This window comes from Cyclopterus lumpus, chromosome 20 (assembly GCF_009769545.1).
Source record: "Cyclopterus lumpus isolate fCycLum1 chromosome 20, fCycLum1.pri, whole genome shotgun sequence".
In the NCBI taxonomy this organism is placed as follows: Eukaryota; Metazoa; Chordata; class Actinopteri; order Perciformes; family Cyclopteridae; genus Cyclopterus; species Cyclopterus lumpus.
In genome coordinates, this window is record NC_046985.1 from 7,826,235 (window position 1) to 7,850,312 (window position 24,078).

At 39.5% G+C, this 24,078-nt stretch overlaps 2 protein-coding genes across 3 annotated transcripts in view; both read right to left on the minus strand.

Moving 5' to 3' along the window:
- plod2 (procollagen-lysine, 2-oxoglutarate 5-dioxygenase 2) overlaps positions 1-15,362 on the minus strand; it is a 28,622-nt gene extending 13,260 nt beyond the window's left edge. The window contains exons 1-4 of one of the 2 annotated variants that reach the window (XM_034560658.1): positions 14,927-15,362; positions 4,711-4,802; positions 3,506-3,642; positions 1,013-1,176 (exon numbers count right to left, since the gene is read on the minus strand). In XM_034560658.1, the coding sequence (XP_034416549.1) occupies positions 1,013-1,176; positions 3,506-3,642; positions 4,711-4,802; positions 14,927-15,029 (496 nt within the window). In that variant the 5' untranslated portion in view covers positions 15,030-15,362. The remainder of the gene's footprint in view (positions 1-1,012; positions 1,177-3,505; positions 3,643-4,710; positions 4,803-14,926) is intronic. The other variant, XM_034560657.1, reaches the window with a different exon arrangement.
- Positions 15,363-22,133: 6,771 nt separating this feature from the next.
- si:ch73-206p6.1 (phospholipid scramblase 2) overlaps positions 22,134-24,078 on the minus strand; it is a 5,350-nt gene continuing 3,405 nt past the window's right edge. Inside the window, exon 7 of the mRNA XM_034560047.1 lies at positions 22,134-23,957. Within this exon, the coding sequence (XP_034415938.1) occupies positions 23,928-23,957 (30 nt within the window). The 3' untranslated portion in view covers positions 22,134-23,927. The remainder of the gene's footprint in view (positions 23,958-24,078) is intronic.

The following is a 24,078-nucleotide window of genomic DNA, read 5'->3' on the forward strand; positions in this document are numbered from 1 at the left end:
GTCAAAAATGGAACAGGAATAATGACCTAATATTTACATGAATGGTCTTCTGTCACCTTCTGTCTACTTGGACAGGACATACCTCAAGTAAACAGTTTACAGGAAAAAATATTCTTCCATTTTACAGCAAGAGATAATAATACATGTCTTGTGGTTTTATATTTTAAGACTAACTCCTGTCTGTTGTCGTTCCTTGAAGTAACTCCACCACTCTTTAGACCAACAGCAATGAGTCGGCTGCACGGCTGCTCAGCCCCCTGAATTCCAACGAGGCCTGCAGGTCTTCAAAGTTTGACAGCTGAGCTGATGGTGGAATGTATAAATGTCCACTTATAGAAGTTATGGTTCAGCAACCAGCTTACTCAAACCCTAGTCTACCTCATCATAATATTGCTACGCACATAACATAAACTAAATGGTTATCAACTTTTAAATTGTGGAATTCAAACAGTATCTTCATACTAGAAAATTTGGCAAAAATGTAGATTATTTTCGCAGTTTTTTCGCGAAACGGACAAGCAAATCTTTTTGTCACTTAAATGCACACGATTCCCGATCAGGCCGCACATTTTGATGTATTTTTTATGCATATGCGAGCAACGCTGCGACCTGTACGTTTGACCAAAGTTCTGTCGGAAGAGGGAGAATTGGAAGATTATTAAGCCCGCAGGAGAACATTCAGCTTCGCATAGCCACACCGAATAAGGGATACACCATGACAAAGATGACAATGTAACATCTGTTTTTCATCACTGGGTAGTTGGGTAATTGAGGGTGACCTTTGCATTATCCAAACACGCCATCCAAAACCTTTCCAGTGTGCAAACTGTCGGGTTAAGAGTGGAGATGGAGGAGTAAGCAGACTCTGAGGAGTAAGCACACTCACACACTCACACAGTCACACACTGGACCAACACTTAACCTCCTTCCAAGCTTACACCTGGACTGTATTCAAACAGTATATTGTTAGCCACCAAATTTTGATCATATCTTTTATATTTTTAGAACCCACCTCCAGAGTTGAGGTAGCGCTTTCCACTGCGGATTGCGGGGTACTTCTCAGCTAGTTTCTTATCCGGCCATATCAGTCCCTCTGCAGCAAAAAGCACTTTGTGATTGGCTTGCTGGAACTTCCTGAGAATTTCTTCTGGTCCTCCAGAAAAGACAAGATCATAGCTATATAGGTAGGAAGGAAGATAAAATACAACAGATCATTATCATTTATTTCCCCATAGGGGCAGTCTAAAAACACAACCTCAGTTTCTGCTTGCTTGAGATGGAGAAACACAAATCGAAAGAGTGAACATTCTTCATGAGTGAGCATTTGTATTGGCAAGTGTATCTGTAAGGTATTTACAAAAGAGTCATGCTTTGACAGGCATTAACACAGAATACACACACAGTTCTGTGATAGATAGTGGGACAAGTGCCTAACCCTTTAAAAAAAAGGTCTTGTGGTGACTTGTTTTAAAGCAAGCTGCTATTCAAATAGCAGATATTTTTGATGAAGAAACCAGTATTTCTGGCGATCATACCTTGAGATGTGAACTCATTACAATAAAAGAGCCGATTCATTTCTGTGACACGGTTTCTCCAGTCACTGACTACTAGACAACTTTTTCTGGATGTGACATTGATTCTGTTGTGTTTGTTCACCGGTCTGAAACCTATCCAAAATAAATTCTGTCTTTTATACAAACAACGTATATAAGGTCGCAGGGAAAGTGAAAGCCAACCTAAACAATCTTGGTCAGAGATGAAGAGACGTCTAAGGTGGGTGAAGAGGCCCGTGTGCTTTACTGTATAAACATCTGGCCGAAACGTGTTCATACAAGTACCTTCTGTCTCTTTTTAACTCAACAATCATGATTATTGCTTTAGTGTAAAAATATCTGCAATCAATGACACGATATTCACGACAATCTGCAGGGGCTGCTTTTATTATCTAAGATTGCTACATGTCTTTGCTTCTACAACAAAATGTAGATATTTGGTTTTGACTTGGTTTTAAAGCATAATTCAACATTAAAATACAGTGATAGTACCATTTAAGTCGAAGACTCATCAATACCAGTATTAGATTCATTCCATCAAAAGCTGGCATGACAGAAATCAGGGTGTATGTCTTCTCTTTTAGCAATTAATAGACACTAATAATTACACTTTCATTGATGCACAAATAGCTCCATGCTATGTTTGTCTATTGCATATTGTTCTATTGGGTTCCAACCACAGATGTAGTGGCTTTAACCCGAGTCTCACCCACCAAGCAGGAGAAACATACCTGATGGATTTAAAAGTCTGAACAACCACCTTTTTATGCTGCCTTGAACCTCATTAACTGGTTCAATTTCCCATTGTAAAGCCCCAAAGTCATTTTTATACACATGACACATTTCCACCAATTCCGAATTATCATGGAGTGACTGAAAATGTTTTAGCTGTGAATGACAATTGAAGTCTCCGTATTTTAAATTGCACGCAATCATTTTCTTGTCATTTTAGGAATTTCAGCCCATGCTCAGAAGCTAAATAACACAGTTAATTAATTTGAATTTCACTTACATTTCTGTGTGAATGACATGTACATGTCGGACAAAATGTGAGACAGAAGGATTATAGATCAACACTTTTGGTAAGCTCAATCTTCTATAAAGTACAGATTGAGTTTATTATACTACCATTATTTACTCTCAAGGAAGAAACATTCCAAATACCTGTTTCAAGGGTGTGACAACTTTGCACAGCAATTATAGGTTACATGATTAATGTTACATCGCTCACTAAGTATCATCATCTTCTGCTCCATTTGGGGAAAGATGGCCTGCAAAGCTATTATTATACTCAGTAAAACTTTCTGTTGGCTTTGAGAACTCATAATTCAGCTACCTGCATGTGAAAATGACCCTCATACATTTGCCTTTGCTCTGTAATAATGCCTTTAGAAGAATGAGTGGGGGGCGGTTTAGAACTATGAATGTGCAGGAGCACCTCTCACTGAAGAGGCATCACTTTCATAGCAATTAATACAGTCTGTGATTGTGAAAATGTGTTTTAATTTTTAATTCATACATCTACACAGCAATCAAAGGTGTTTTGCCTCCCTCTCTTGTTAAGGGAATGTTCTATATTTCATATGAAAGCTAAACTGGAGCAAAGCTCAATCTCTAAAATTAGTAACAAACATACTCACAAGTGAACAAAGAAACAAATAAGAACATTTTGATATTTATTCCAGGTTCCTACAGTATTTAAAGGTAATATGCCGGTTGGGAATATGACTGTAAGGGATGATAGTCAGTAAATATCCAAATAATCCATCCGTAGGAGTTTACTAAACACAGGTTAATTTAACTTTGAGATATATTCGCTACTTAATCCAAATTATTCAGAGAAATCTGACTAGCATTTTTAGTTACCATGAAAATGGTCAAATCATTCTGTCATGTAAAACGAAATAAAACAAACACATAAAAGCAAGAAAGGTCTATGTTCATCAACATACCTATCCACGGAAAGGACAACAAGATCCTCCTGGTCAGCCAGAGCCTCCATGGCCTCCTTCAAGAGCCGAACCTTTTGACCTCCACCGATAGAGCGACCCACATCACCACCTTTCCATGTTTCTCCCATCCCCAACACCTGAGACAGAACACATGAAGTTGTAGAGCCCGCCATGAGCTGGTTGACATCAAAGGTCACCAGAAGGCAGCCCAGCAGCACTGTAATAATACCCATCTTTTAAAGTAATTCACTCTTCTTTTCATTTTTTTGGTAATCTCTCAAAATCAGTTAGCAATTCCGCCAGTGGGAGAGAAGAAAAATATCCCTTGTCTTTGAATGTCTGGAATATTTCCAAGAACGGTTCCAGAATAGGGCCGGATTAAGATATGTCCACTAATATCTCTGAAAATAAAATAGGATATAAAGAATCTGCTTTGAAGAAAAAAAGGCAATTATGTTACCGAAGCAAAAAATTGCACATATTAAAACCTCATGTGCGTAAGTGCTGCCAAAATACACTTTCACACAATCTCACCATGAATGATAAAACACAGCACACAGCTGTATGGGGAGATGTAGATAAGAGTGCGAGCCTTGGAGTTTAAAACAGCTGATTATTCACATGGGCTGAGTTTCCTGCAGAACTGCTAAATTGCAGTCAAATTATCAGGTCACTGTTATTCTTTGTTTACTAATGTAGTGTCAGTGGGTTTCCTTTACAAAAATAAGTACACACAAAAAATTACAGAAAATGTATAAACTGGTCTCAGTAAGGGTACAAAGAAATTAGCTAAAGTAGCTTGTAAATATGTGTCTGCAGGAGATTGGATAAAAACAGGTGCAGCGGGGTCACACATAGAAGCAGAGGACCACGCAGTTTTGGGCTGTGCACTAAAAGCCAGTGTTTTTATTTGAGTACTGGTTTCAACCTCAGAGGGGAATTCAGGACCCATGTTGAGGACAATCACCTTTAAGGTGGCTGTTTTTGCAGCTTGCTGCACTTCATTGTTTCTGTTAACAGGCCTAATCAATCATGGGAAGTGTGTGTTGAAAACATTTGGCTGCTGTGTATGCGTGTGTTTGTGTGTGTGTGTGTGTGTGTGTGTGTGTGTGTGTGTGCGTGTGTGTGCGTGTGTGTGACATCCTTAGCTGGAACAAACTGCACATTAGTGGGCATCATTTTAGAAAATGAGAAGAAAATCTTACCTTCACAGTGTAGTTGAAATAGTTTGCAGACTGCATAAAGCGCAGGAAGCCATCCGTTTCCTCTGTTGCAACCGTTAGGACGAGCAATTTATCTGCAAAATAAAGTGATTTCCACAAGCTTACTTACAGGCCAAAAGCTGGGACCTATAAAGTCATCACCGTTTTTTTCTCTACCAAATTATAGGGATGTGCGGATCTACTTTTACAGCTAAAAGTTATGAATTCGGAGCAAATTCTTGGTTTTCAATGAAAAGTATCCACAAAAAATAGGACTTGTGTTTGACGCCTTTTATACAGAGTAAGTATAGTGATTCCCAATTCTGTAATCCAAATTCCTTGTAAACCTCAGACCTGTATCAACAAACTGGTTCCTATTTGGTTTAGCAGTCTAAACCTACATCTCAAATTAGGAACATCCACTATAGGTTTAATTTGATTCAAAAACAGAAGCATATGCTTAAACATGGACTCTTCCCTCGTCCGTCAACATTTCCTTCGTCTTGGGTTAAAAGAGCTCCCACAAACTTCCAGGACATTTCCAGTGGCCATGAGAGCTGTTGTTTGAGGTTTGAGGAAGGGTTGGACCAAATACAAGTTAGCACCATGGACTACACTCTCTAAGCTAGTGTTCACGATGGTTTGTGAAAGAAACTGGGTGTCACTTCATGACTAAATCTGGGTATAAATCTACATTATTCCAAAAGATCATTTTAAAACGTGAAAAATGTTGTTCTGCGTATGCAGGCCAACATTTTAACATGGTTTTATAGGACCACTTGAATACTAATCCTGCTTTGCATGTATCAAGAGCCAATCTGCCTTCTATTAAATATACGGCACTACTTTCCACGAAACCCTCGTAAATGATTTATTGTAAGCAGTTTTAGAAGTATAAAAAAAGGAACATAGCTGGGCCGTATAAAGGGCTCAAAAGTGTAGGAGCAGGAATACAAAAATGGACGTGCCTTCATTGTTTTTTTATTTTATTGTTTTACATCCTAAAGGCATACAAGATACTAATTTTTACTCTAAATCTTTGTCAGCACAACCAAAAACACCCCTTCCCACCCACTCATCCACACTAAAGTGGCATCCTTGCTGCTCTTTTCCATCCATTTCCTGTGAATGTGACTCAGCCATTCTCTCATCCCAGTCTAGGCTTTGGCCTAATAATAGCCATACAAGTTCTCCTCTGACACAGAAGTACTGCAAAAGGTTGGAAAGAGTTGCAGCCTCTAAACTAACTAACAGCATCAGGTGACAGATGGCCAAGACCTGGGCAAATTCAGAACAGTATTGAGTTTCTAATCGAGCACCACACAGAAGGAAGTGGTGCCACCATCTGGGCACCACATTCAGGCATTTAAGTATACTAGATGTAATATGTGCAGGCATTAAAACCATTCTATTCCATGATCCAAACCTATTCAGGGCCGCTGGAGCCAATCCCAGCTGACATTGGGCGAAGCCATGGTTCATGCTGGAAACTCAACACTGAGGGACGGGGATCGAGGTATTGCTGTGAGGGGACAGTGCGAGCCACAACACCACCGTGCAGCCCCTCATGAATACCAATTCATCTGAAATATTATTGGAATATGGGGTCCATCTCTCCAGACACAAAAGGTGCCATAAGAAAGCTTTAAAAACTAAACTTAAACTAAATAGTTGCATTGAGGAAAAACACAGAACGCTGTACAAAACACAGCTGACTCTCTTAATTATGTCCAGCTGTGTGATTTTTTTATTGTTTGTTTTGTAAAATTACAGAAATAGTTGTACTCGGCTCACTCAAATCCAAACGTAGGAAAGTTATGGGGAAGCAAAAGGGTTCTCCAGAACTATTCGACTGTCTGGCAAGATGTTCTGACTGAGTATACTGGTGCCTTAGAAGGTTCTGCTGGAATTTCTTGGCAATATTTGGAAACTTCAGAACATTCTTTTAATTATTATTTCTATTGATTACAGCCATGACATATGTTTTGTATTTCCCTCTCTCTCCTGCTTTTTTACTCAATGAATTTTAATGTTCCCATATAATATAAAAACTTATATCTAGTAGCTTTATCTGTATTTGAGCAATAAAAGGCTGACGGCTCCCACCGTTTGCCCCTTGACTTCGCCCTGACCTTATGGAACTGCCCTTCGTAAATATGCAGATCACATTGTGTGCATCCCAACAAGAAAGCTCCCAGTTAATTACAGCCTGGGGATGCAAACCACCTTTGATGTAAAATACATGAGGCAGACCTTCAATCAGAGGATCGGCAGTTCGATCCCTGGCTCCGCTAGCCCATGTCTATGTGTCCTTGGGCAAAACACTTAATCCCAAAATTGCTCCCTTAACTGTGCCTACGGTGTATGAATGTGTGTGTGAATGTTATTTACTCCTGATGGACAGGTGTCACCATAGCTCCTCCCATCATTGTATGAATGGGTGTAAATGGGTGGATGATGTCATGTAGTGTTAAAGTGCTTTGAGTGGTCGGAAGACTAGAAACGCGCTATACAAGTACAGGGTCCATTTACTGTTATTGCAAATCTATGGTTTTCCCACACACAATTCTTTGTGGAAAAAATCCCTTAGGATTCACAGTCGGTTGCCTTGTGTGAACTATAGCTGGATATTGTGATATTGTGTCCAACATAAATACAACACAAGCACCGTGAGAATGCTTATGATCCACCGATTCTATGCCAAACCAAGGCATACATTTATATTCATATCATGTTAATCTAAGGGTTGTTAATTATTATCCAGATTTTATTGGGTATTCCTTCACCTGGTAATTCTCTTGTAATAAATTATCCACAATCATCTAAGAAATATTGTTAAATTGCACATTTAACTACCAATCACTAGCTTAAAGTGAATTACTTTGCACATTTTAAATGCCATCAAAGTCTTATAACACATACGTTTGCAGATCAAAACATATTCAATGGGATTTTGCTGCATTTTTGTCTTCTTCACTGCATTATTACCATTACTATTTAGAAATAATGTCTGGATATTTGCCCTTTTCATTCTACATGCAGACTGTGTATTTATTTATTTATTTCTGTGAGGATTATTGGCTCGTACCGCTTCATTGTTCAAAAGACTCCCCAAGGAGAAAAAAAGAGTAAGAGTAAACACAACAGCCTGTCAGTACCCTATGAACAGCCCACTGGAGGAAAGGAATGTAGCTCATACAGAGCTGCTGTTAGAGCCTGCATGGTCTTTCTCGCTCACTCTTTTTCTGTCCCACATGGACCTGGCTGTCTAGGTAAACTTTCCCACTTCGATGAGCAAAAGTTCTGACTCACTGGCTGGGGCCAAGCTTACGTAAGCATTTCCTGCAGAACGAAAAGCACTCCCATGGGAATGTTCCCTGGACTTGAACATGAGTATAACAGGATATTTCATCTTAAACGAGTCAGTCCTGGAACTTGAATGCAAACCCCTGTTCTTTCTATTTTGGTCGTCTATGTAACAGTGTTCACAAAAGGTGTCAGGCAAAGGAAACTGAAAGTAGTTCAGTTTTAGGCCTTTACATACCGGGGGCGTAATAAATAAATGACAGAGAATTGCGAACTACTTACCTGTGAATATTCTGCATCAAAACTATTAATACTGCCAGCAATGCAAATTTGCTACAGTGGCAACACCAGCTACTGGTATCCTCTTGACTCAGAGCAGAGCAATACACCTTTGACCAACCCAAGGGAGCCTGAATGTTCATATACAGTATCTGATTCTTGTAGCCTACTTATGACACTGAATCTAAAGAACTATATTATATATGTATACATATATATTGTTTATTTGATGAGAGGAAATGAAAAGCCAGACATAGCCTGTTAACGCTTCCTAAAAAAATGTTGTCTCAACTTTGTTGTATTTAACGTCTCTGCTGGATATGCTTTCGATAACACATGCATAAAACCAAGTTGTGATCAATGTATTAAACTTACTGGTTTACTTATTCAAGATGACAAGGTGATCGGCAAATGGCAAAGCAATTTAAGAAGGCCTATTCATGCACAGATTATCTTTTCTCACTATTGTCGCAATGATTTGTCATTTTTTAAAAGTGGGTCCCAGAAAAAAAGACTGCTACAGACTACATTTTAAATATGTCCGTTCCATGCAATGTGATTGGCTGATGCCTTTATTTGCAGTGTGAAAGATCCGAAAAATCAACCTTGTGCCTTTACAAATTACGCCCCTATTTTCGTTATAATAAAGTTATGTGTGAAAGTTCTTATGACAAAAACAACACTTTAAAAAAAAAACATATCAAAGTGAGAATTAATCTGTAAAAAATGCTCCCGATGTGTAAAGGCCTTTAATAACACTAATTTCCTACATATATCTGCTGAGACTGCCTTTAACTCCAATGCAGCAAACAACTTTGAGAGAGGAAAATGATTGATTGCTTTAATCAATTCAGACCTGATTCATAACAGTAGTAATGTTTTATTCTGCTTTATTGAGTGCGAGCCATGGCACGTCTGGACAAACCTAGAGATTTGCCTGCGGATGTGCACCCTCCTAAAAACCTGGCTTCATCATATGAAATGTGGATTCAACTTTATTAACTCAAGTCAGTGAATTGACATAATGAAAGGAGACAGGGTACAGAGAGAATGTAAAGACATTGCTTAAAAGAGTGTTACTGACTACCAGGCGTCTATTCCTCATGGATGGGGCTTAGCCTTTGAGCTGTGCCAACATGTCAGCAGTAATGTCCACTGCCACATTGTAAAGCTGAAACCCCTCATTGCATTACTAATTTAGAGCCAGGTTGCATTAGAAAGAAATCATAGGAATAAAACAGCATTCTGTTGGTATGTAATGGTTTTGCCACCGAAGAATGTATACGAAAGGAAACAGACCTTTCACACATGTACAAGGTAAGGGAAAGGTAATATCTCAGCAAAGAGAAATTAAGAGGCAAATAAGTTAGTGGCCTGCTTTTCAAAACAGGAAAGGAAAGACAGACCTTTTGAAGAATTCACAATCCATACTTTGGACACTGAACAGGCTTAATCCGAGCAGGAGCAGAGCGTATCTCTCTCCACAGAGACCTACATTCCTCAGTTCTTCTCATTCTTCTTGCGAAAGATAAAAGGGCAAGGGCCATGTTCTACACTGTGAAGGTTACTGTAACTGCTTAATACTTCAGTTTTGATAGGAAAAAAAAAGGTTCTTGACTAAATAAGAAAGAAGAAATAATAATCACATGCAAATGATGCTGGGATTGGAACATGTGGTCACAGCTGGAACCAGGAAAAGGTTAAATCCCACCAACAGCGTGAATGTGGAATTAATCCAACTGTAAAATAACACACAGCGGAAATAGTTTGTGAGCATTTTCTTAGCAAACAGCTGCTTATTTACACATCCAGCAGTTATGGAGCAACATTATCATTTCTAGCCACCTGGCAAATGTAAGTCGAATATTTTAGCGTTTTTGGTTCTCTATCAACTGAGATATGTCTTGAGCTGCCATTTGGTACTGAGCAGGTTGTGTACACCGTGTTTCTGTGAGAGCAGTGAGCGTGAACCAAAACAGTAACGTTGTTGGGCGGACGGCTGAACTATGACCTGGAACATCACCGTAAATCCAGGGGAGTTGCAGATTCAACTGATAATTATATATTTAAGACTTTTTGAACACACCTGTAGATTTCGTCTATGGGACTAATGTATATATATACGAAAAATAAACCAAGTAATCTTACTTTAGATACACATTTGCATACAATACATACAGTACATACCTTTCTTTAACTGCTTAGTTTTTCTTAGAAACTCTTAGAAACTTCCTTCAGAAATATGTAATTCCAGAAGCCCCTAGAGCTGCCTAATTCTTACCTAAAGAATACCATTGTTGCTACCTCGATGCGTATGTGTTTGCGATTTGCTCTAGTCCCCAAATTTGAGGGACTACGAGGCACGTGAAAACCTAATGATTACAGGTTGGTTAGTCGGATATTATTATAGTTGTCCACAACTAAAATGGAGTTTATATTCTAGAGACGTTTTGAAGTCACCATAATTGACAAAACACACAGGCTGTGTAGCACATCTGCAGAAAATGGCTGTGTTTTCAATTACACATGTTAAACCACAGGCACTTCATTCAGCTAGCTAAGGATGTGGCATGATGTCACCAGCACTAGGCCTGTAGTCCCGCCACGTCATTCTGATACAGGAATAGCTCATTTATTTACCAAAACAACTAAAATGCAGAGAAAACAGGTAACATCTGGATTATGTCATGCAGTTCTCGTGTCAGGGAGAATGGGGACAGTTAGGGTCATTTCCTGTGTTGACCACAGTCCGGTGTTTCTCAGGAGCTTTAAATCCTTCATTGTTGAAAGCAACTTACAACTAGTTTAATTCAACATGATGCATTTACAGGTTAACAATTTAGGTTTAAACAATTTGCTTAATTTTTGAACAGAAATTGCTGTAAGTGGAAAGCAGAATACCATTTTATGATTTAAGCGATTATATTTTGATAATAGTCCCTGAAAAAGGGTGTATGAGCCAAGTGTTTTTTTTAAGTACAACCACATGCTGCCTCTTTGAAATGGCTCCCGTTTCTCTACCTGGACAGTGAATTGAAATGCTTTAAAGATGAACAGCAATGGCTCCCTTAGTGCACGGTTTGGCATCATCGACATGTTCTCCTCATCTAGTTGATTTATTTTAACAGGCTTCAATGGATACAAAATGCAAAGTGAAAAAAAAGTCTGTACTTTGAAATCACTGGGATATGTGTTGTGATTCAACTGATGGCAAACTTTCTCATAAAAAGCTGCTAGTTGGTGCGGCCTAGTTCTTACAATTGTTTACTTTTGTTCTTCCTGTGGTCTCATTTATTGTGGCCATTTCTCTCCTTTTGAAAACTATATCACACTTTGTTACAGTAAATATCCTAGCCTTAGTCCCTTCATACTTGAGATTTAAATGAAGTTCAACAAGTTTAACAATACGTGGCAATTTCAACAGTATATCCGTTCAGCTGTATCAGTTCAAGATGCAGCAGGTCTTGCCAAAGATCAACATCTGTTAGTTCACACTTTTACTCGGTTGCCATATAAATGGCTTGTTAAGGGATTTTTGTTGACAGTACTGACACCTTTGCTGAAATGTCACTTGTTTTCAGTATTGCATTAGAAGAACACACTGCATCATGGGAACTACCTGCCCGGTATCCTGCTCAACTTATCTATTTGAAAGTTGGCAGAATACCTCAGACCGTTAAGACAGAAAGATACAAAAACACAAAAAGCACAGCGCATATTTGGCTGAAAAGAAGCCACGTTAACAACGTCGTGATTGCAGTGTTGGCATGCCAACAGGGTTTGTTTGTGTGTGGGACTGGAATGACATGCAATCGAGAGCGCTATGATACAGAATATGAGGCATGGACAATTTAAGGTGGAGTTTCCTTTTCTTCTCTATAAAATGATCCCTGCCCTGTCAGTGTTGTTGTCTGGGAAAGGTCTAATCTAAAGATGCCTATTCCATGAAACAGTGGAGAAGATAAGATCCTATTGAGTGGCGGCCTTTATCTTTAGTCTCCCACACACACTCACCCAGTAATGTGTCCTTGTAAATGTCAGGGATTGTTGAGAAATTGTTTCCATGTAAATGTCAACATCTCTCTGTAGGATAGTGTTGATGTAAAACAGATCTCATTTAGATCACCTCAGCGTTTACCCTTTCCAGATAGTGGCTTCTTCTTGTATAAGAAAAGAAAGTACAAATCCAATAAACACTCTGACTGTTACTCAGAAGTGCAGTCTGTCAGAAATAAGGGAAAGGCTTTGTTTCAGGTGGCTTGACTGTGCTGGAAAGGGGGGGTGGGGTGGGTCTACTCCGCCCAAAACCAACAATCCAACAGCCACGTCAGCTGTTCACAGTGACTGGTAAGGTGCACATAGGTGAGGAATGGATTACTACTTATATCACTGTCCCTTTTTGTTGCTGAATCCCACCGTTTCAGGCTGCGCTACAACCGCTGGCCCTGGCACCTGGCCCCTGGCACCTGGCGGGTCATTGTGGTCTTAGAGAGGAGTTGGCCCAGAGGTATCAGAATGTGCATTAAGTGCGAACCAGCAGAGAAACACTCTCCCTCCATCTGCACAGGTGGGCATTCAATACAAAAATCAGGAAATATGACTAACATATTACTAACTAACTATTTTGTTAAGCCTTTTTATTGGTTCCTTGCCATTCACAATGTCTTCTTTGTAATACGACCAGCATCTTGAACCACCTAAAAGGTAGGTCATTCTGAAGTAGTCCGTACTTTCTCTTTTATATATTTAGACACAACTTGATCCCAGCATGTCAACAAAGTTATTTGCTTCACTTTTCACCTCAGTACTCGGCATCCTTCTTAGTTCAGGAAAGAAAGGAAAAAGAAATGCTTGACTGAGAACTTATCGAGTTTTCCACAGTTTACAACTCATACAATATGTGTAATAAAGGGTTCTAACGCTACGACCCAGACAGGACTAGAATGTTTGATCACTTTGTCTGAGTCAAGAACAAATGGCTTATCTCTGGATTAGTAAAATAAGAAAAACAAAAGTACACCTCACACTTTGGAATATAAGGCATGTGTAATGCAACGCCTCATGCAATGTGTTTATGGTCTTGTGATTCAAACAGAGACACAGCCAACTATGCATGGAGTTATGCTGCATAAACTGCTAATTGAGTCAGTGCCTTGTTTCGTGCTTCGCTACATATTTAGTCGTTAAAGAATTATTTCACGTAAAGAAATGAGAAACTAGTCTAAATCACGTATTGCCGTTTACACACTGAAGGAGTTACTTGCAGAAACATCTGTGCGCACTGTTCTTTCTACAGAAATCCAGTCTATCTTAAACTGAAATGCCTCTATTGTTAAAAAAACAGTGTTCCTTCTTATCAACTATTATAGCAAGGAGCAGTTGTTTAAATACTTTAAAAGTTTCTCTGTAAATCTGGCACATGGTGGACTAAAATGAAACCCAATACAATTAAAATACTTTAATATAATAACATGTTAACGCCATTAAACTAAATCTCTGTTTCATGGCCATAGAAAGTATGAAAGCCTTCATTTACAACTGTGACTTTACCTCAAATTCCATCTCGACAGTTAAAGTACTTTTATCACTTTACCTCCTGACATAACCCCCCAGGTGTACTAACAGGACTCTCACAGGCAAACATTTCAACCTGAGCTAATGTGGGAGACACCCAGTTAGGGGACAAAACAGGCTTGTGGAGACTGAAGGCAGCTGTTGTGCCCTAAATAGTAGACTGCCTCCCCCAAAACTAAATGCATCATTAAAAAAAGTACCAGATTTTGAGACTTAACTTTACACATAAGCACCCATAACACTTATGACACCAACACAGGCATTAAAGAGACATATGTGTCCACTTGTGCTGTTGTTTACAGGTCTTTGCTAAATGCCCTGGGACAGAAAAGAGCTGTGTTTAAGTGAAATGGTTTATGGGTAATTTGGAGCAATTGAGCAAGTGGGACATGCCAACAAGTCAATAAAACAGTGACACACACACACAACAGGGTGGCTTGAGACCTACACATGTAGCCTACTGTACACATGGTGTCTCAACAGCTGGCTCTCAAACGGGGTTCTTGGCTCTCCTCAGAAGAACCTTCGATTTACAACCGCTCCTCTGTTTCTAAAGCACCCACTTTATTCGTGTGCTATTAACATCCAATACTAATGCTTTCGGATTTATGGTAAATCCTGTCTTTTTTTATTATTATTCTGATTTATTCAAGCGTATAAAAGGGAAAGCAACACATTAATTTGGCCTCCAATTTGTTAGTTATTTTCTCGCACAGACGTTTTACAGCCCGACACGTGCCAATAAAAACCGCAGCAAAACAGCATCAAATAACAAGCAGGATTGTGAGAAAACCGCAGGACGGTTCTTTTATGTTACACATTACGCTCCGATTTGACGCACCCGGGGGAGCCTCGGGCAACCTGCGCCGCTTGTGCACAACATCAAGAGGTTGGTAAAACACACTTTAGAAAGTGGATTATTCTATATTCTCACAATTGGCATTTGCATATGTGTTGAATAGCGGGAGCGTCGTGCGTTATGATGGCAGTGGATATGCAGAGTTTGGAGTTTTGGGCGTCTCGCAATAAAATAACGGAGGGAGAGAAAAAAGTTTCTTACCTTTGGGAATGGGCGCAGGAGCTTGAGGCGCATCAGTAGAATAAACGCAGTTTGCAAACTTCACCCAGCATGAAAACACAAAACAAAACATGAGGTACTCCATTGCTGTTATTGTGAGGGTGGCAGTCGGACAATTAGCCCTTCTCCCACCGCTGGTCGTAATGTAGCCGAGGCTCTCGCGATAATAATAAGATTTCTTTTTTTCTTTTTTTTAATCCTTCAGTGGAAAATGAAGTTTTCTGGACCGCGGCAGCTCTGGAGAAAGCTCGTGCTCCAAAGGAAGAGTCATATAAGTACTGCGAATCAGGGGAATTGGAGACCAACAGGCGTGGTTTCTTAATTGCAACTGCAGCCTCTTGCCGGTGAAGTTACAGCCCATAAAGAGAGGCGAGATAACGGTGTTCAGCCCTGACACGGGCTCGTCCTGGGCGAAAGTGTAACTAAGTACAGCTGTATTTGGACCCCACACCCCTCAACTGTGACTGAGCCTGTTCCTCCCCCACGGTCCCCTCCCCCCGGATAACCCTGCGCCTGTCTGACAACACTACTCCCCCTTCATCCCCACGCTCATACATGCTCATGAGAGACCTTTCATTCAGCAGCATGAACCATGAAACACATTTCATATGGGGTTATCTAGCATTATATATATATGGAAGATGTAATTGGATATGTTACATTAGTAAAGGTAGAAATACAACAAGAGTGCAAGAATACAGATTTTCTGTAAATATTTAACAATCAATATCAGTCAGAAGTAGCTATTATGTGTTTATTATGTAAAACTTTATCCATCAAACTTTATGTGGCTTTCATACAGGTTTGTGGCTCAAAGTGCTTCAAAGATGACTGACACGCTGGAAAAAAAGTTTAACAAACAACAGAAAAGACAAAAAGCAATTCAGCAAATTAACAATTCGACAATTGTAGACCAATGCACACAGGACAATGATGAAACGTGATAAAGTACAGTTAAAAGCTACATTAACAGTAATAGTATTTAAACGGTGGGAAATATTAACTAGATTAATAAATCAGAATACAATTCGAGCCTCGAGTGATGCGTGTTGTCGGTCAAACTGAAGTTTACCGAAAGCCAATATGATTTTCTCCATTGGATTTATGATTATTGCAGAAAATAACCTTATTGCAGCCTAACCTTCACAAACAACACCACCACTTCTATGATTTCTGAAGTGAGGATGCCATATGGGTCAAAGTAAAAAGCTAACATTAGCCTAAAAGCGAACTCCACCTCGGTTGCATGACTTCACGTCACCCCGACAAGCGAAAAGTTGTGTTCGAGGCGATGCTGTTTAGTCTCATTGAGCCACTTGTTGGCACCTGCCTCATTCAAGACACATTGAAGCTTCACATTTCACTAGCTGTGTCAACAAACATTGAAATTTAGAGCGGTTAGAAATTTATCTCATAAAAAGAAATTGTTTGTGGTTACCTTAAGATCTCCGAAGCTTGTGGTAACCACATACCTTTCTTCTGGCATCGAACCAAAAAAATAAGTATTTTTTTATATAAATCTGGCACACATACACAGGAGGGGGAAAGTGAAGAGGACAACTGAAACCAAACGTTAAATAAAACTTCCATCAACCATGGTTTTGTATTTGTGTCTGTCTGTGTGTCAGATGACCTTCAAACTACAGCTTTGTCTTATTTGTGTCTCGTTCTTTGTGAGGAGTAACAGACTTGCCACCCCCACGCAAACCATTCCTATCTGGCGAGCACTTTGCAAAGTTGCACTGACTTGCCCATGCCCAGATTGTTTTACTCACTGGGTTCATGGGTTCAAATGCAGATGGGGGAGAAACCAGCATTTCTTTTTATGAGATAAATTATTTCTTTCCAGAGAGGTCCTGGTAGAACCAGAGAATGTAGAGCGGTGCCAGAGAACACAACATACTCGACTTGGACTTCAACTATTTTTTTTTGAATGCATTTCGCGCTTTATGGAAATGAGTGTGTCATGGATGAAACTACCATTTTGAATCTACTGTCGAACTTCAAACAAAAAAAGGTACTCCTACCTATTGTGAAGCTCAGGAAGAGCACAGTGTTACCACATATTTGTAAAGGTATCAAACCTATTATTTGCAATAACTTATAAACATTTATAACGTCTAAGTGTCAACTATCTGACTGGGATTGTGTCTCTGTGTTTTGGTAAGGGGACTCTGCAGCTGGAAAATATCAGGGTTTGTGGAACAAAAACCTCATCCTGCATCTTGGCAGCGTATCGATCGTGAAAAAGCTGTTGCTTCAATTCTCATGGTTCAATATCTGAACTTCCCAACGCACATTTGAAAAGTCCAGTGAAATGTCCTTTGTATTTCATTACACCCTGAGAAAATGTCTACAGGTTATATGACCCCCATCAGAGGCCTGAACCTGCAGATGTGAAATGCTTTATTCGACTAGAAACACGAGGGCATTGTGAATTCATGATTTTGCAAATCATGGGTGGGACACGTGTTGAGAGCTCATGTTGGAGGCAGTGATACGGTTGGCACATTTTAATTTGTGGTGTGGGTGAGAAAATCACATTTAATTACACTAAATAGGCACATACCAAATACAGAGACTGCTGTGGTGGGTGAAGACGGAGTAGAAAACCCAGGAACCCATCAGGATACCGGCACATAATTATCCCCACACCATCATCAGCCTGGATAACTGTGGAAGGCAGCATACATTGGACTACAGCGCACATGAACTTACAACTGAATACAGCTGTTTATCAAACCTTAAAAGAAAGAAGAGACGATTTGGAATTTTCTTACAGCACTGGTGGTGTACTTTGTAGTCTGCTTTTTATTTATGGCTCATTTCAGTGCAAAATAAAACACACAAGCCACCAGCCCTTCGCATTAGTAAAAGACTTAACAGTGTTTCAGCCCTATGACAACAGCAGACCATACTCTATTTTCAACACTGTTGTGGAGACGGTGGGTTTACAGGCGGCATTTACATTTAATCAAGCCAAAAGAAGAAACAGATGACCGGGGAGGCACACGGTGAAGGAGATGCCCGCAATTGAACTGGAAATACAGATAATGAAAAAGAGAACTCATGACAAAAAGAACACATGGGAAAATAAAGCAGCAATTATTCCTCCATTCATCCATTATTTGTCCATAGGACTACCATCAATAATGGCGGGCATATAATCTAAGAGACATGTTGACCCTTTCATCTATGTCAGTGTACTACTTTAGGTGATATCTAAACCAGTCTGGTTGGGACAGACCTTGGACTTCTTTCTATTTTTGAAACCCTCTTTTGGTAGTACAACTCTATGGTTTTACACTGGTGAGTCACATATCCTAGACACTTGGTGCCCTAAACCTTGCTTAGGAACCCACAATTGCACCATGATTGTTAAAGAATGGGTTTTATTTTCCTCCCAAATGCTTTGATCACTCAGCAGAAAGTTTAATTGCTGCTCCAGATCAATGGAGAGGGTAGCACTCCTTTCCCTCACCCGCTCATCTTCCCGGGTATTTATCTCTACATCGTGCCCGGCTCAGTTCTGTCTCGTTGGTCCCACGTATGAGGCCACGGGGCATCCCTTGGCTCAGGGTTTGGTCTAGGAGTTGCTCGGAAGGGGTTTCATTAACATTTAATCTAAGAACTTTAACAAGCACAGCAAGTACATTTTACTTTCAGACTAGAGTCTGCATGGGATGTCTGCCTACTATTAATCAGCAAATGATATTAAACTCACAGTTGAATATTTGTTTGCCACTTTCAATCCTGTGCGATTTTTCAGTCCTATAAATTTGCATTTCTACTGCGAAGACTGGGGCTGGGGAGCAGTGTTCCTTGAAAATTACCCATAACGAGCTCTTTTGCTGGCCTTTCATTTGAATGCCATCATTAGGCAGCCATGTTGAAACCACAAGGCTTATAAAGAACCAGACGAGAAGTAGGTCAAGGAGAAAAGGAGTCAACCTCGCATTAATTATGTCCTTCCAGTACCACCTTAACTCTAAAAATATGTTCGCGCATTAGTAATTTGCAATGACAAATACAGTTCGGAGGAAACGTAAGGGTTGCCTGGACGACGGTTTTATTTAAATGCAGGAAGGGTGACATCTTTATATTTCCAAGAAGTCGGAGGACGGCGGTGTGGGTAGTTAGATATAACATTAAATCATTGAAATACATATTATTCATGTTTTGTAGGTAAAAACAAACACCTTTTATTCCTCAATAGTAGTATGCTTCCAGAGACTTTTACGAGACTGGTGAGGTCCAACACGTCTCCAGTCTGTGATTTGTTCTCAGGAATGCTCCTGTGAAAGTAAATAACCCCATCCCCCATTTTATATTTCACGTCTGCTTGCTTTCCCCCCAATTGTGTGTATACAGTGTTTTCCTTGGCTGCGTTTGCGCATATGTTGCCTCAGTCGTTTGTTTGTCACAGTGGGTTGAAAGCACCAGAAATTCCAGATCCTGTGTGCTGTCTGTGGTGAGCAAACTGCACTCTCTATTTGTAGGTGTGTGTTGGGCTCCAGAAGTAATCAGAGCAGAATATGTGTTCTTCCATGTTGGCTCGAAACAAGAGTTTTAACATAAAGTTATCACAGACCTTAGGACTTATTTATTTATGAAACAGTCCCAATCAGTCTTCACAATGCCATTTACATTCATAACCAAGATGTGCGTGCGCAGTAATTCAACCCAGAGAAGTCTGAATTAAACAAGCGATAGAAGAAACTCAGCCCTCAGCTCCTGCATGAGCGTAAACAAATTAAACTAAGAGGCGGGCTACTTGCTTCTTGGATTACTTTTACAATCACCGAAGCAACGCCTGTTGTCCGCCATGTTGTTTGTTAGAACCCTGTGAAACCTAGAATAACCCAGTGTAACCAATAACTTCTGTCATTTGTCAAGACATTTACATGTTTTTGGCCTGCAAAGTTTTAATATGTGTTTAAATATAAGGGAAGTCTGTCAAATCGAATGTGGTTATGTGTTTTAATTCATTCCGAACATGGTTTCATCGGTTTAAATATACATCCTCTGACAGAATATATAGAGAGGGTAATTCCTAAGGATATGGAGACCACACTCTATCCAAGAATGAGGAAACTCTGAGTCGGTATACATTAATCTTTGCCAAACACAGCTGTTCCTGTACTAACAAAGTTCTCCTTTCAGAATTATCAGTGCAAAGGTGATAGTTCACATTTTATGGTACCACCAAGCACCAAATATGCAACTGAGGAAACAGAGAACTTGGCCAAAAAGTACCTTTATGTTACAGTTGATATAGAAAGTTGAGTAGTAGGCTCAGCCAACGTGCACTCTGGGTAAGACAGCTGCTGAGAATATGCAACGCTATGAAAAATAAACATGGGATTTGGATGGGTGCCTTTCCTGTAGGGGCTGTGAAGCATGTGAATGAATGTATTGTGGCTGTCAACCAGGAGCACATCTCTGATCTCTGTAGCCTATGATGAGTCAGTGGCACCGACTATACATCCACTTCATCCCGCATACACTCATTTGCCAAGATGGGGTTGAGGTCCAATGACGTCAAAGTAGAGGTGGGAGATAACAACAAGTTTAGTGAAGTGAAACACGTAGCCTATATTTAAAAGACAAAACGTATGTAAAATAAATACAAAATACACCCATTTAAAGTTGTATTCATCCCAAAATAATAGTCGAGCATTTGCTGATACCACCAAACATAGAGTACAGCTGAGATTGATTGGGATGCCATTAATTTTCCAGGTATTTTGTCACAACTGAAAGTATTGCACACATAAGTAATTAGACGTAATGAGAGAATAGACGATTGGATTAAAGGGATTACCAACGGTGTCTGGTTCATCCTGTGGGGAATATAAACGTTTGTACCAAATTTCATGAAAATCTATCCAAAAGTTGTCGGGACAAGCACAAGCGTTAGCAAGTTCCATTGACTTCATCCTCCGGGAACCATGACTGTATTAAATGTGCCAATCCATCTAGCAGATGTTGAGCTATTTCTCAGGATTCAAACTTTGACCTATTTGTTGGGCAAGAGTTACATTTATTAGGATTCATCCTCTGGACACTAGGATATCTGTACCAGATGTCACGATAGTCCACCAACAGTTGCTGAGACATTTACGTCTAGACCAATGTGGCAGATCACCTTAACAGACAGACCGACATCGCTGTCCCAAAAGCCGTGACGCTACCAGGACTAAAAATTATCCCATGATTACGGGAAAATGGAAAATGGAAAAAGTAAATCATCCCTGCCCAGGCCCCCTCTGGCCCTCCATGTACATGCCTACACACTTCTCATTGTTTTCCAACAACAGCTTAATTAACTATAGAACTGAGCAGTACCGCATCATATCTTCCAGAACGTCATGCCAAGCAATGGGTCAAAACTGTCATCATCACAAAAGGGGGCTTTGCTATGACTCACATACATCCAAGTGCATTGTGTTCATGTGAAATACTAAATGAGACCTGTGGCCTCAAATCATTTGCAAAAACCAATAAGAGTGGTTATCGCAGGTCTAGACCATACTCTTAACTTTCTTTATATTATAGTGATTACTTACTGTCATCAGACCCACCAACATGTGAATAAATGCTTACACGATAGTGATTATTTTCTAATGTTCAATTAATCAAATGTGCTATTGTTGAATAGGAGCAACTACTGTATGAGCCGTTCCAAGCTGTTCTCAAGTAGCTCTTTTCATTGACGTGTGATTAAAAAAATTGTATAAAAGGCTTTCATTTGAATTCATTATGTTTGTTACTACACCCACGGTTAACAGCTTCAGGTGAATGGCTTACATGAAAAGTGAGAACATAACATGCGCTCATTTCCTTTCTCACGTTTTCCTTCAAGGACACTTGTACTCGGCAGGCTGGATTTTTGCAGCAAACATTTTTTTACATTCACATCTCATGAGAGCGTTGAGGAATGCTACTTAGAAAAGGTGAAGGTGGCGATCACAGCAGCTGGTGAATTAATTACTGAGCAAGGCTGAGTTGTTTTACATGACCGTTTACAAGGTCTGACCATTGTAACAGCCCCAGTTTCAAACTGTAATCAAGGACCGTCTTTGGAGGGTCAGTGGTTCGTGATGAGGAATGGAGTTGATGATTAAAGGATAGAAAACCAAAAGAACCGCACACATCACAATATATATATGTATATTTCTTTTTTTATTGAAGTGTTTCCATGGACTATTTGCACAATTTAAGCTAAGCTCACAGAGTTTGTTTGCATTCATTGCATGACTGAAAGTAATTCACAGCATTAGTGCAAAAGTATGGTTATTTTAATAAATACATAGTTGACTGGAAATAGCTAAACTCCCTTTAAATCACATCCTGACTTTCATTTTTGGATTTTAAACACAATCAAAGAGCCTTCAGAGTATGTGGCACCAGCATATTATAATACATTCAACCAAATCTTAATGACGAGAATGTAATTCAAATTTACTTAAGAGTTGAACACCAACAACTTAAGCCATGCAAACAGTAGGCTGCAAAAAAACAACCACCAATTTTTCAGTATTTAATTATGTATTTAGTCTTAAAAATCAAGTTTGTAAAAATAGGCAAACGCTGTTAAGTCTACACTGGAAATATTAGCTTTATTATGGCAGTTTATTATCTTATATATATTTTTTCTTTTTACCAAAATAAAAGCCTTAAAAGCTTTTAACACTAAATATCTCATAGAAAATGATGGGTGTTTTTCCAGTTTTCATGATGCTACAAAAGAGCTCTTGATGGCTTTAATGTTGCTGTAGCACATAGATAATGTCTTCGCTACAATACTTTACTTTTACCATCCCTAATCAGACTAATGGCCCCAACTACAAAATCCTTTTTTATTTTACACTTGACTTTTTGACACGTGTAGAGCTGTGGAACCAGCAGCAGAACCAACAGCGAGAAAGATCAACATTAAAGTTGATATACCAGGAATGGTAAAAGACGTCATTATATTTGGATGATTTATTTGTACAACATCTCCTCCAAAAGATTACTTGTTCTGAGTATCAGGTGCAGGTGTGTATTTACTGTAGTAAGCAGAAGCCGTCACTATAATACAGTCGCATGCATTTCAACCTGAGTTTGTTCAAAGACATACAATGTTATCAGAAACAAGTATTTCAATTAAAACCAATGGCATAAGCAGCTATCGAGTTTGTCCAGGTTATTCTTAAATGAAAAGCTATCTCCCTCTTGTGGACGAGACTGGGACACATCAAGCCATTACCAATCCATTGAACAATACTATAGTAGTCCTATGGTAGTTCATGTGTCAGTTAAAACGCACAAGTACGCTCATATAGCACACAAAGCAGTGCACATGCTCACAAGGGCACACGCATTATTATATGTCGACAAATTGTTTAACAGACCAAAATACAAATCAATAAATAAGGGCTTTGAATGTCTGAACTAGAAGATACTACATTACACACATCTTTTAGTTCGCACACAACAGAGCTACAAGCATTGTGTTCTTTATAAATAAACACTATTAATATGACCAAATTACACACGTGCTATTTGGTACAAGTCTTGCTTTCACAAACTGTATAACAGCACTTGCCTGCAATGGTGTTCCCTTTTCGTGCACTTGTATATGGATGTTATCCTATTAGTCAAGTTTTTTTTCGTAAAAGTAGTAACAAAAGTTTCTGGGATCTGGGTCCCAGGTGGGGTCAGCGAGCATGATGTAAACACAAATGAAAGCATCCTCAGAAGCATTGTCGAAGAACACCGCGCGGTGCATTCACAGCCCAGTGACGTGTGTTTACAACCAACCTGAGCAACTAAGACTAAAACAAACCTTCCGTCTCGTTTTTTCATGCAACATTTGAGCATTTCGGTAACTTGGTACTGTTTGAAGGTTGTTCTATGCTAGGGCTGATTATCATGGCTTTGTGGCCTTGTTCTTCCAGGAATGTTTGGACGCTTACATGGACTTCTTGTTTGGCTCCTAGTTGGTAGTCTCAAAGAACATGAAATCCTGTGGAGAAAAACACCAGAAATAAAGGGTTAATGGCAAAGCAAATGCTGGGTAATTGACACATTGTACCGACATGAAGATCTGAGGGGGTATAATTAATTCACTGATCTCTGCCCACTGC